This window comes from Solanum stenotomum, chromosome 10 (genome assembly GCF_019186545.1).
Source record: "Solanum stenotomum isolate F172 chromosome 10, ASM1918654v1, whole genome shotgun sequence".
In the NCBI taxonomy this organism is placed as follows: Eukaryota; Viridiplantae; Streptophyta; class Magnoliopsida; order Solanales; family Solanaceae; genus Solanum; species Solanum stenotomum.
This window is the reverse complement of record NC_064291.1, coordinates 50,066,538-50,079,180: the sequence shown is the minus strand read 5'-3', so window position 1 is coordinate 50,079,180 and position 12,643 is coordinate 50,066,538. Positions and strand designations below refer to the sequence as shown.

At 30.8% G+C, this 12,643-nt stretch overlaps 4 protein-coding genes across 5 annotated transcripts in view; 3 read left to right on the top strand and 1 right to left on the bottom strand.

Moving 5' to 3' along the window:
• Window positions 1–12,643, top strand: part of LOC125841370 (heat shock factor protein HSF8-like) — a 267,031-nt gene that overhangs the window by 53,422 nt on the left and 200,966 nt on the right. The gene's annotated exons all lie outside the window — the stretch shown is intronic.
• Window positions 2,050–2,898, top strand: LOC125843122 (mitogen-activated protein kinase kinase kinase 20-like). The gene has a single exon (XM_049522348.1). The coding sequence runs from the start codon at window positions 2,050–2,052 to the stop codon at window positions 2,896–2,898; it is 849 nt and encodes a 282-aa protein (XP_049378305.1).
• LOC125843121 (mitogen-activated protein kinase kinase kinase 17-like) lies at window positions 8,488–8,952 on the top strand. Its single transcript, XM_049522346.1, has one exon. It carries the CDS (start codon window positions 8,488–8,490, stop codon window positions 8,950–8,952), a length of 465 nt encoding a protein of 154 aa, XP_049378303.1.
• On the bottom strand, window positions 9,649–11,798 carry LOC125841381 (probable calcium-binding protein CML18). 2 transcript variants are annotated; one of them, XM_049520497.1, is made up of 2 exons: window positions 10,958–11,798; window positions 9,649–9,913 (listed from the first exon to the last, which is right to left on the bottom strand). In XM_049520497.1, exon 1 carries the CDS (start codon window positions 11,465–11,467, stop codon window positions 10,976–10,978), a length of 492 nt encoding a protein of 163 aa, XP_049376454.1. In that variant the 5' UTR covers window positions 11,468–11,798; the 3' UTR covers window positions 9,649–9,913; window positions 10,958–10,975. The 2 variants fall into 2 exon arrangements, with proteins under 2 accessions (XP_049376454.1, XP_049376453.1); XM_049520496.1 differs by having other exon boundaries at window positions 9,649–9,910.

Below are 12,643 nucleotides of genomic sequence, written 5' to 3'. Positions count from 1 at the left end.
AAAAAAATGCATATTAAAATATTAGTCAAAGTTCAAGTATATTGATTCTCGAAAAGTGAAACATGACAAGTATTTTTAGATAGAAGAAAAACCTTCTTAAAGTGAGCCCGTTGGAATTGGCTTAAAAAATAGTCTTTAAATCAAAAATAAAAAGTCCAATTGAAATGACTTTTAAGTCAAAAAATAAAAATTAGGGGAGACCTACTTTTGATTTTTAACTTATTTTAAGTTATTTTAAACTTATTTTAAGTCATTTATGACCTTGTCAAACACTTTCTAACTTATTTTAAGTTGTTTTTTTATATTTGTCAAACACTTCCAAAAGTATAAAAAAATTTAACTTAAAAGTAGGTTTGACCAGCTTTTAAGCCAATCCAAACATCCTTTGAGATTTAATTTTTTTTTATAATTATAAGAACAAGTTACATTTTCTTTAAGAGTATATAATTACATGTATGTTCGTTAAATTTACTTCATTTGGCTTAAATAGATTGAATAATATCTGTATCTATTTTATGATGTGGTACTTGTAAATTTTTAGGAAAAAATATTCTAAAAATTAAAATCAATATCTAGATCTATTTAGGATCCAACCTATCCTAAATCTAACCCGCTTGAAATGAATTGACTATTTAAAACATCAGCTCCCTCATGACACTAGAGGTTACTTCAACCTAGACAAAATGAGAATGACAAGTTTCAGAAGAAGAAAACTGAAGAGGACCAAAAAACAGCCTTAGAAATTGATTGGATCTTCACCTGAACTTGTTCATCTTCGAATGCTTATCTTCCTCTTTTAAACTATATAGTCTTAGGTATAGCTTCTAGGAAGAGTTCTAGTTTTGGTTAGGCTCTTTTCTTTTGCTTTCCTACTGTCTTGGTATTGAGAGGAGTCCTCTCTTCTAAGTGCACAGTAATTAGGTTTCATTTTCTAGTATTGAGAATAAATAGATAGGCCTTAGTAGGCTAGTCGGCTTATGAACCATCATAGGATCGGAGGTTAGGATTATATCCCCTTTTATTTTATTTATATTAAATCATCATATAATCGGAGGTTATCCAAGGATTGTTAAAATTAAAAAAAAAACAAACTAGAAGGATATGATTATTCTTCACTTTCTATCATATCAACGTTCACCACGGGTGCACTTAAAATGTTGGTGCATGTGATTATTCATTAGAATCTTTTGTAGAAACTTTTTGAAACTACAAATAAGTATACCGTCCTTAATGTTCCCTCTATTTCATACTTCATCCGTTCCTATTCACTTGTCAAATATTTCTTAATTTAATTTTAATTTTTACTTGTAATTTTTTGACAATTCAAGGAAAAATAATTTTCTTTTCTTTATTAACCCCAATTTATTAACATTGAGTTAAAAATTTTGAAAAATATAGTCAGTAAATATGTTTGAGATCCTATTAATTAATAGGAGTATAATGATAAACTTATTATATTAATCATTATTTTCTTAATAAGTGTATCAAGTCAAAATTTGACAAGTAAATAGGGACGGAGACAATATTATCTGAATTTGTGAGGCAATGCACACATATTAAGAAAAACATTCAAAAGACATATTTAAACCATAATTTTCAGTATTGTTTTTTGTAAAGTCATAAATATAACTCTGTAAGTAGTGCAATTTATCTCCCAGAAAATATCAAACTTCATTAAAAAATGGGACAAATATAAAAAAAGTTTCAAACATTTCAATTCAATTATTAAACTTTGAACAATTTAATTATTTTGAACAACAATAATAACCTAAAAAAATCATAGAGGGAGTAACATTTAACTAGAAGAATATGAATATGATTATTCTTCACTTTATATCCTATCCACGGTGCACTTAAATATGGAATTTATCCTTTCCATGTCAAATATGGAATTTGTCCGAAAGTTACCAAAGGTAACACGCTTAACCCTTCAATTTTTCCATATCAACTATATTGGATAGTTTTTTCTTATAAAAAAGCAACTACCCTTTTCATATTTTTCACAATCATTCAATAACAAATTAGTGAGAACAAAGTGAAAATATTATTATGAATCAGTGGAAGAAGCTTTACGTTCTTGGTTCTGGCTGTTTCGGCAAAGTTTATTATGCAGTGAAGATGGATCCTATTTCGTCATGTGCTCATGATGTTGTTGCTGTTAAATGTGCTGATGTTAGTAGTTCGAGTTCACTCCAACTAGAAGCACAAGTCTTGACAACTCTCAAAGGTTCACCTCACGTGGTTCAATTCTTTGGATCAGACATAAGCCTCGACAATAATATTCTAACTTACAATCTGTATCTTGAATATGCATCTGCTGGATCGCTGCACGATTTGATCGTCAATTCGAAAAGAGGAATATTAAGTATGCCTGAAAAGCAAGTAGTTTACTTTGCATATCAACTCTTAAAGGGTATTCAAGACGTTCATAATACAGGATGGGTTCATTGTGATATTAAACCTACTAATGTTTTGATTTTCAAATATGCTCAACATATTGGGTTGCACTTGAAGTTGAGTGACTTTGGAATGTCATCGAAAATTGCTCAAGGAATGACATATACGACTGGAACTGTGATGAGTAATAGAGGGGATCTAGCTTACGCGCCCCCAGAATCTTTGACCAGTGGTTTTCCTGGAAAAGCCTATGATATATGGTCGCTAGGTTGCACTGTGGCAGAAATGATGACTGGGTGTCAAGTTTGGATTTATCGCAACAATAATGATTTGCAATGGAATATTATGTATGGAGACCCAATAATTCCGACTTATGTTTCTGAGAATGCCAGAGATTTTTTGTACAAGTGTTTTATAAAGGACCCTCTAAGAAGATGGACGACGAACAACTACTCCAACATCCATTTATTCAGCAAGCTTATTATATGCTTGGATGACTGAATAATTACTTATGTTTAATTAAACAGTTGCTTGTTCCTATCTATATTTAATAATTACTTTCTGTTTAATTAAACTTAGTTATGCTGGGAAGAAAATGTTTTTATGTCTAATGAAACCCTTGTCATATATAATTAATCATGAATTGACAGCTACTCTTAAGTCTTAATGTAAGAACTGCAAATTATCACCCAAACAATATTATTTAGTCTAAAGAAAGTAGCACAATTGATCATAAAGGAAAATGAATGATCAAAAAGCCTTTCTCTTGGCAAGAAATGTTCTATTGGATGCTAAACTAGGATAATGTTGCATCATCATACATTAAGATGTAAGTAAGCACACGACAATTATAACTACGTACGTCTCAAGGCAATTATAGTTAGGATTAGTTATATATGCTGAACCAAGAGAGCTTAGAGAAAACACAAGAGTAACAACTATTTTTTGACTGCCGACTGTCTGTTAACTCAGCAGTTCATTCATAAATTCAACTATTTTTGTGCCAAATAACTAAAACTATTGATACATATAGTCTTGACCCCCTGTTTTCTGGGACGGTGTTCTCACTGATTCGTGTTAAAGCAAAGAAATTTTTGACAGAATTGAAAATGAGGTTGTTAAGGAAAAGAGTAGAATCAAATGTTAAGTGGGGAGTGGGGTTGTACTGTGATGCCCGGGGTGGGCATAAATACTAGAAAACCAAATCGAACCAACCTAATTTGGTTATTCGGATCGGCGTCACTGTTATTTTTTTTAAAGTTCGATTTTTCGGTTCAGTGTTCGGTGTAAGAGTCTCAAAAACCGAACTTCTATTTTAAAAAATTAAAAATTAAAAAAATTATAATTATATGGACATTTTCTTAACTAAATATAAAAAGTCAACCAACAATTAAATCTGATTCTTTTATTACACACTTGTGATTTAATATGAGCAATTTATGAATTGGTAGTCAGATATTTATATATAATATATGTATATTATATTTATATCCTATAAATACTTGTCTTTTATTTTTACTTTTAAATAATCACGAATAAATATTTCATAAAAATTGAAATTCTGATGGATTATTTACATATATGTAGGTAGTGTTTACCATTACAGCGGGAAATTATCCTTTCCCGTGTCAAATATGGATTTCGTCTTTTGAAAATGGGAAGTTACCAAAAAAGAACAATAAGAAATCCTTCCCCACATCGAGTTAGGATTAATCATTTTAGTAAAGCATCCAAAAAGTTACCAAAAAAACAAACAAACACGGTAAACTTATGATTGATGATATCTACTATAAAAATAGCAGTTGCTTCCCCTGTGTTATTATTCACAAATCATTATATTACAAATTAGTACTAGGAATAATAGTTATTATGGAACAATGGAAGAAGTTTCACGTTCTTGGTGCTGGATCTTTAGGAAAAGTATATTATGCTGTCAACATCCATCCTTCTTCTTTCTTATCTACTTCTGTTGTTGCTGCTGTTAAATGTGATGAAATTGGCTTTCTGGATCAGTTTAGCCATATATACTATTTTCAATATCAATTTAACGGTGTGCTGGTACCTATAAATTTTCAGGGAAAAATATTTTAAAATTTTAAATCAATATACTAGATCTATTTAGGATCCAATGTATACTAAACCCAACCCATTTAAAATGAATTAATTATATAAGACATGATTTAATAACATTTAACTAAAAAGAATACGATTATTATACAATTTCTATCATTCTAAATATTAATATTAGAGAGAACCTTAAGGTGGATCCACATTCAACATGGTGCACTTAGCTCAATAATGTTCCGCTGATTATTCATTAGAATATTTTTTATAAACTTTTTTAGAATATTTTTTAAGACCTTTTTGAAACTATATACAAATAAGTGTATACTGTCTTGCCCCTCGAAATTTTGATTTAGGAATTTACCCTTTCCTGTCAAATATGGATTTAGTGTTTTGTAAATGCAAAAGTTACCAAACAATAATATCTTTCTCCTTTTCCATATCGAATTGAATTTTTTTTTCTATAAAAAGCAACTATCCTTTTATTATTTTTCACAATCATTTAATAACAAATTTGTGAGAAGAAGGTGAAAGTATTATTATGGATCAGAAGATTTACTTGTGCTGGCTCTTACGACGAAGTCTATTATGCAGTGAAGATGTATATCCTTTTTCGTTATGTGTTTCTGTTGCTGCGATTAAATGTGGTGATATTCGTCGTTCAAATTTAGTCCAACAAGAGCACAAATCTTGACAACTCTCAAAGGTTCTCCTTAGGTGTTCAATTCTTTGGAGCAGTCGTTAGCATCGACAATGGAAATATTCCAACTTACAATATGTTTCTTGAATATGAATCTGGTGGATCACTCTTTGATTTGATCAGGAGCGGCTCAACACAATCCGAGGCCTAAAGCGAAATCTTAATTAAAGGCCTAAAATTGAAATAAACTTCACATGCATTTATTTAAAAAATATTTTTCTTACATTTTTAAATGCAAAGTATTACTTAATATTTTTTTTATAAATGATTTATTCAATTTCCTTTTCAATTATTAGTTTTCGATAAAATTTTATCAATTCAACGTTGAAAAACATCATTTTACTCAGGCAATCATTATATGAATTGTTAACATAATTCTATAAGTAATAAGTTGACAAATTTCAAATAATATAAGAGTTAGAACCATAAATTTGATTCAAGAAGTTGATAATTTGGTATACCCCACATTTTCTATGCTTATTGTAATGCTTGAAAATCTAAAAAGAAATGGAAAAAGAATTTACAATTCACTTTATTCAACATTTTTCGACTATTGATTCATATTTTTGACAGAGTATTACTCTAACTTATCAAAAATTTAAAGAAGAGAGTGTAAAAGGAGTTAAAAAGAATAAAATAATGTGAGTATTAGTGGAGAGTGTAAGAAAATAAAACAATATATTCTTGATTTTCTTTATTTGAACGGGGTTAAAAATAATAAAATAATAATTTTAAAAAAAATAAATGGAGTACTTTTTATCATAAATAATAAATGTTTTTTCTTAAAAAAAATTAACACATAATTTATTCTTGGTAAAAAATTGAGGCCTCCTAAAATTGGTGGCGTAAGGCCAATGGCTTACCATTCTAAGCATAGAGCCGGCCTCATTTTATCAACAATTACAAGAGAGGAATGAGAAAGATTTCAGTAGGTTTCTATACATATCAACTCTTAAAGGGTATTTAACATCCATTTATTCAGCAAGCTATATGCACTCAGATGCCTGAAACTCAGCAGAGGATCGGACAACTTTTGGTTGCACAGTTCCAGTACCTGAGAAGCATTTATTACTTCATCAACTAGTTTAAGGATACAATGAGATTGTAAAATTAAGCACTTATTGACTGCTGCTGATGTATTATTACTTTACAGAACATAATTTTTGTGTAATACTACTTGGATATTGCATCTTTCTAATAATAGTGAAACAGTGCTTGTACCTATCTAGATTTAATTATTTTTTTATTTTCTGATTTAACTAAATTTAGTTATGATGGGAAGAAAACATTGTTATGTCTAATGAAACACTTGTTTGAAAAAACTACTCTTAATGGAAGAACTGGACCTAAACATTACTTAATCTAATGAAAGTACAATGAGTGATCATAAAGGAAAAAGAAACAACATCCTGGATCCAACTTGATCACATTTTCATGTTCATTCAAAGTCCAAATTCATTTAGTAAAATTTATGTATTACATACAGGGCCAAATTAGTGGGAGAAAAAGTCAGGTAGGAGAGAGTATATCAGTTTAAATTCCATTAACTACATAGCAAGCATCCTTTGAAATTGACAAAATATACCAAAAGGAGATTCAAATGTTAAGTCGGGGAAATGGGTTGTATCTTTGAAGTTTCACTACAATAAAAATAACTTTTAGCGGCAATAAGTATATACATTAACAAGAATGATACTTTTACCACCATTGGATCCAGTGTCACTATATACTTTAGAGACATTTACTAAAAGTCACTAAAAATATGGTTTTACCGATAATTAAGTTATTACCGTTAATTAATTAACTCTAAAAATTATTGTTGATGTAGTGCTTGTTAAGTCCCACTTCGGTTGGGGTTTAGAGCAATTGTTAGAGGACTAGTGTACTTAACCTATTCGTTAAATTATTGTTAAACAAGGAAAAACGTCTAATTTGTGCATGTGGGACTTTTGAAATGATTGATACTCTCTTAGGAAGTACCTTAACCCAACGAGACTTTTCAATGCGAAATTAGATTTAGTCGAATTCTAATACGGATATCAAATCTCAAATGAAAAAACCCAAAAAAGAAGTATTGATTACCAAAATTTTGATATGATAAAGTAGTGATGTACTCCCTCCGTCCACTTTTATTTGTCATGTTGCGCTTTTCGAAAGTCAATTTGACTTATTTTCAAAGTTAAATTAGATTACATTAATTCGATTTTTTAAACAAAAAATTTGGATATTCAAAAACTATACGAAAAGTATTATACATTGCAATTTTTTACATATCAATATGATGAAAAAATATATCCTAAAATGTTAGTCAAAATTTTTAATGTTTGACTCTAAAAATGGAAAGTATGACAATTAATAGTGGACGGAGGGAGTATATGATAGAAAGTAATAAATGCTAATACACCTACCTATAAAGAAAGATTAATTAGATGATTTACCATCAGATAATATTATTTATATCTCTAATGCAAATTCCAAATAATATCTTAGTTGCTTTATTGTTAGTAACTTAAGCAAGATATACACGTGCAAAATGTGTGTTCATAAATTATGAATGAGTGAGTTATTCGGATGATAAGTATTTCCTGCTTCTCAATAATGTAATGTCCATTTGATTAATCTTTAGAGCTAAATTAGATTAGATTAATTCAATATTTAAAATTTAGATATTCAAAAATTATTTAAAAAATATACTATATAAGTTACAATTATTCTCATATTAATATGATGAGAAAATGCACCTTAAAATATTAGTCAAAATTCAAGTTGATTCTCAAGAAGTGAAACATCTGGGATAGAAGAAAAACCTTTTTAAAGTTGAGCTTTAATTTCTTATAATTATAATAACAAGTTACATTTTTTTCAAGAGTATAGAATTACATTTATGTTCTTTAAATTTAACTTTATTTGGTTTAAGTACCTAGAATAATTTCAAGTTGAATGTCTACGTGGTTACTCAACTTTAACAGTAATTAGCTTCGTGGTCAATTTAACCATATAAACAAATTTTCCTTTTCAATATCTATTTAATTATGTGGTATCTATAAATTTTTAGGAAAAACTATTTTAAAAATTTAAATTATTCATTAGAATCTTTTTGATACTACAAATAAGTGTATACCGCGTTGCACTCAAAATTTGATTTAGGAAGTTACCAAAAATAAATATAATGGTAACAAATGCAAAAGTTACCAAAATAACTCTTTCTCCTTTTCCATATCAACTAAGGATTGAATAATTTTTTTCCCTATAAAAAGCAACTACCTTTTATTATTTTTAACAATCATCCAACAACAAATTAGAAAGAACAAAGTGAAAATATTATTATGGATCAGTGGGAGAAGCTTTACGTTCTTGGTGCTGGCTCTTACGGCAAAGTTTATTATGCAGTGAAGACAAATCATTTTTGGTTAGGTTTTTCTGTTGCTGATATGTACCGTTTTATTTCACTCCAACAAGAAGCAGAAATCTTGACAACCCTCAAGGTTCTCCTTACGTACGTGGTTCAATTCATTGGAGCAGACGTTAGCATCGACAATGGTAATATTCCAACTTACAATCTGTTTCTTGAATATGCATCTGGTGGATCGCTGCACGATTTGATCATTAATTCGAAAATGAGAAGGATACAGATGTCTGAAGTGGAAGTAGGTTTCTATGCATATCAACTCTTAAAGGGTATTCAACACGTTCATGAGAAAGGGTGGGTTCATTGTGATATTAAACCTGCTAATATTTTGATTTTCGACAATGCTGAACGTGGTGGGATGTACAAGTTGGATTGTCGTTGAGAGTTGCTGAAGGAATGGCATATATGATTGGTGCTACGATGAGCAATAGAGGGACTCTACCTTACTCGCCCCCAGAATCTTTGATCAGCGGTTTTCATGGCAAAGCTTATGATATATGGTCGTTAGGGTGTACTGTGGCAGAGATGATGACTGAGTGTCATGCTTGGATTTATCACGACACTAGGGATTTGCAATGGAAAATTATGAATGAAGACCCAATGATTCCAAGTAATGTTTCTGTGCCAGAGATTTTTTGTACAAGTACTGTTTGATAAAGGACCCTCTAAGAAGATGGACGACACAACAGGTACTCCAACATCCATTTATTCAACAAGCTTTATTATGTACTTAGATGCCTGAAACTCACGGGATAACAACAAGGGTTAATCCTTTTGGTTGCACACTTCCAGTACATGAGAAGATTCACTCTTTCAGACTAGTTTAAGGATACAATATAATGAAGCCAATAAGATTGCAAAATTAAGCACTTATTGACTGCTGCTTATGTATTATTATTTTAGAGAACAATTTTGTGTCATACTACTTGGATTATTGCATATCTTTCTAATAATAGTGAACCAATTGCTTGTTCCTATCTAGATTTAATTATTTTCTGTTTAATCAAATTTAGTTATGCTGGGAAGAAAACGTTGTTATGTTTAATGAAACCCTTGTATGAAAAAACTACTCTTAATGTAAACTGCAAATTATCACTCAAACAATATTATTTACTCTACAACGATTGATCATAACGGAAAATGCATGACAAAAATAGTCTTTTCTCTTGGCAAGAAACGTTCTATCGGATGCTAAACTAGGATAATGTTGCATCATCACAGATAGAAGCAATACATTAAGATGTGTAAGCACACGACAACACCAACTCTGCATCTTAAATCCTCTTCTTCTTCATTTGGTGCCAACGCTCATTTCCAACTATTTTGCTAAGAATAGGGGCCTGCTACAAGTAGATAATTGAAATTCTCTGATCAGAATATATAGAGCATAAGTCGATCTATTCTCCTATTTGATTGCTACTACATTTAATGAAACATTAATATTAACAAGGAGAGTATAAATTTCCTGGCCTCGTGATTAGGTTAAAATCAAAGAATGCTTATACCTATGCCACCATCCAGACCGTTGCAATCATATTTCTTTTCTGTAGCCAGAAAATGTTTGTTCCATTATATCTTAGTCCCATTTTAGTTATGTTGGTATTAGGAAGTAGAGTATGAATTTCCTAGCTTGTGCTTAGGTTAAGCACGAAGAAGGTTAACCCCATGCTAACCGTCCTTGCATACATATTCCTTTCTTCTGCCAAACAACATTCATTTCAATTATAACTACGTCTAGAGGCAATTTTAGTTAGGATTAGTTATATGAATCCCCTATATAAAGGCTGAACCAAGAGAGCTCAGAGAAAACGCAAGAGTAACAAAATTGCTTAGCGAAGTAAACTCCTTTTGAAAACCATGACAAATTGGCTGTCGACTGTCTGTTAACTCAGCAGTTCATTCATAAATTCAAATATTACTGTGCCAAATAACTAAAACTACTGATAGATGTAGTCTAGACCCCCTGTTTTCTGGGATGGTGTTTTCACTGATTCGTGTTAAAGCAAAGAATTTTTTGACCCCTTTCTATTGACAAATTCAAAAGGTAAGAAATAACATCCAGGATCTAACTTGATCACACTTACATGTTCATTTAAAGTCCAAATTCATCCGGTAAGTTTATGTATTACTCGATCACAGAATCCAGTAAAACTTAATATAGGGCAAAATTAATGGGAGAAAAAGTCAGGTAGAAGAGAGTATATCAATTTAAACTCCATTAACTATACGGCAAGCATCCTTTGAAATAATATACACATTTAACTATAACCTTGACATTCGCAGAGAAACTCGGAAAGTAAACTAACTAAAACACATACAACAAAAAGCACATTAACAAACAAAACATATATATCTAAACTAGATGAACAGAAATTGACAAGATATACCGAAAGGAGATTCACATATCAAGCCCAAGAGTTATCAAAAGCAGCCGAAGAAATCGCCTGAGTGAATTCCTGATAGCTGATCCTGCCATCTCCATCAGTATCAGCTTCTCTGATCATCCCAGTAAGTTCTTCAGCAGTCAAAGCATGTCCAAGCTTCGCCATAGAATGAGCCAATTCTGCAGCCGTTATATAACCATTTCCATCCCTATCAAACATCTTAAATAGCTGTTTCAATTGTTCTTCTGTGTAAGGGGACTTCGCTGGAAGAAGTTCCGGTGCAACGAGTGATACAAACTCCGAGAATTCAACAAGGCCATTGTCATTTTTATCCGCCTTTTGAATCAAAGTTTCGAGCTGATCAGGACTTGGTTTTAAACCAAGGGACCTCAATAGCGCGCCAAGCTCGAGTTGGGTCAGACTCCCATCATCATTTCTGTCGAATGATCGGAAAATTTCTCGCAGTTCAGCCAACTGCTCATCATCTAACTTAACAGGTGCTTTATTGCTCATATTTCTCTGTGAAGCAATAAATCAAACAGTTGATCTGCAGATTGAATTATTCTTGAAAATCAATATCAATGGATACCCTTTTCCAACCAACTGGGTTCTCTCGTTTTTCTGCTATTCGTGCCGTCCTCTTTCTCTTGTTGTTCTACTGACCTTTTGACTACTCTCTGCTCAATTTTGTGTCACTTTCGAATAGCTATTTTTCTTGGACTTGGTAATGGCTACACCAAATTTGATGAATTACAAGGAAAAGCTATACAGATTTGTAGTTGTGATATTGAAAGAAAATATGGACAACTTCCTCCCAAATGAATTGGAGATGATTATTGTCATTCGTCCATAGAAGAGACGTTTTATATTGTTTCTTTAAACAGAGTTGGTTTCCTTTAACTCAAGAAAGTTAACTAACCAAATGGGACAGGGATGGGGTCTCCTCGTCCCTTAACCACGTCTCGATTTTGTGTTTTGAATATGAAAAAAAATAAAATTATTAGAAATATTTTCTACGAATAGACTTTTTGATGTAAATTCAAATTAATCAAATTTCAACGGAATATAAAAATAATTATGTAATGAAGAAGAATGTTCAACTATTTAAAAAAAATATTATTTATAATAAAGGCTATAGGTTATTAGTTGTGATATTTATCAAAAGTCAACCCCTAAAAAAAAAATTACTCCTTGTATTAAAATTTGTAACTCAAAACTTAGACTCAAATAATTTGGCTACTGAATAGTAGTGGTAGACAATTGCATGAAAATATTTTTGTCAATGAGACTTTGTTAAGGTACTAAGGTGATTAATGCTAGCAATATACTATATTGAGGTTTTAGACTTAATAAATTGCTTGCATTAAATTGATAGCTATATTCTATTAAAAAAAGCAAACACATCAACATATGAGAAGAACACACTTGACAAATTTTCAGATTGTATAGTTTCTTTTGTACAAGCAGAAAGAAGAAAAAAAAAAAAGGTTTCTTTATATAGTTTATACAATAGTCAATATTCCTCTTTTATTTAAGTAAAAAAAAAAATATTTTTTTGGACAAATAAAATTATGATGATGATTGACGAAGCATGAAATGAATGGACTTGAGAAGGGAAAAAAAGGGTTTGGTAGGGGGAGGGGGGCAAAAAGTTGCGGCACCAAACGCGGGAGTTCCGTGAGGAAAAAA

Coding starts and splice junctions, on each gene's coding strand:
- LOC125843122 (XM_049522348.1), top strand. CDS start 2,050: ATGAATCAGTGGAAGAAGCTTTACGTTCTTGGTTCTGGCTGTTTCGGC.
- LOC125843121 (XM_049522346.1), top strand. CDS start 8,488: ATGGATCAGTGGGAGAAGCTTTACGTTCTTGGTGCTGGCTCTTACGGC.
- LOC125841381 (XM_049520497.1), bottom strand. CDS start 11,467: ATGAGCAATAAAGCACCTGTTAAGTTAGATGATGAGCAGTTGGCTGAA.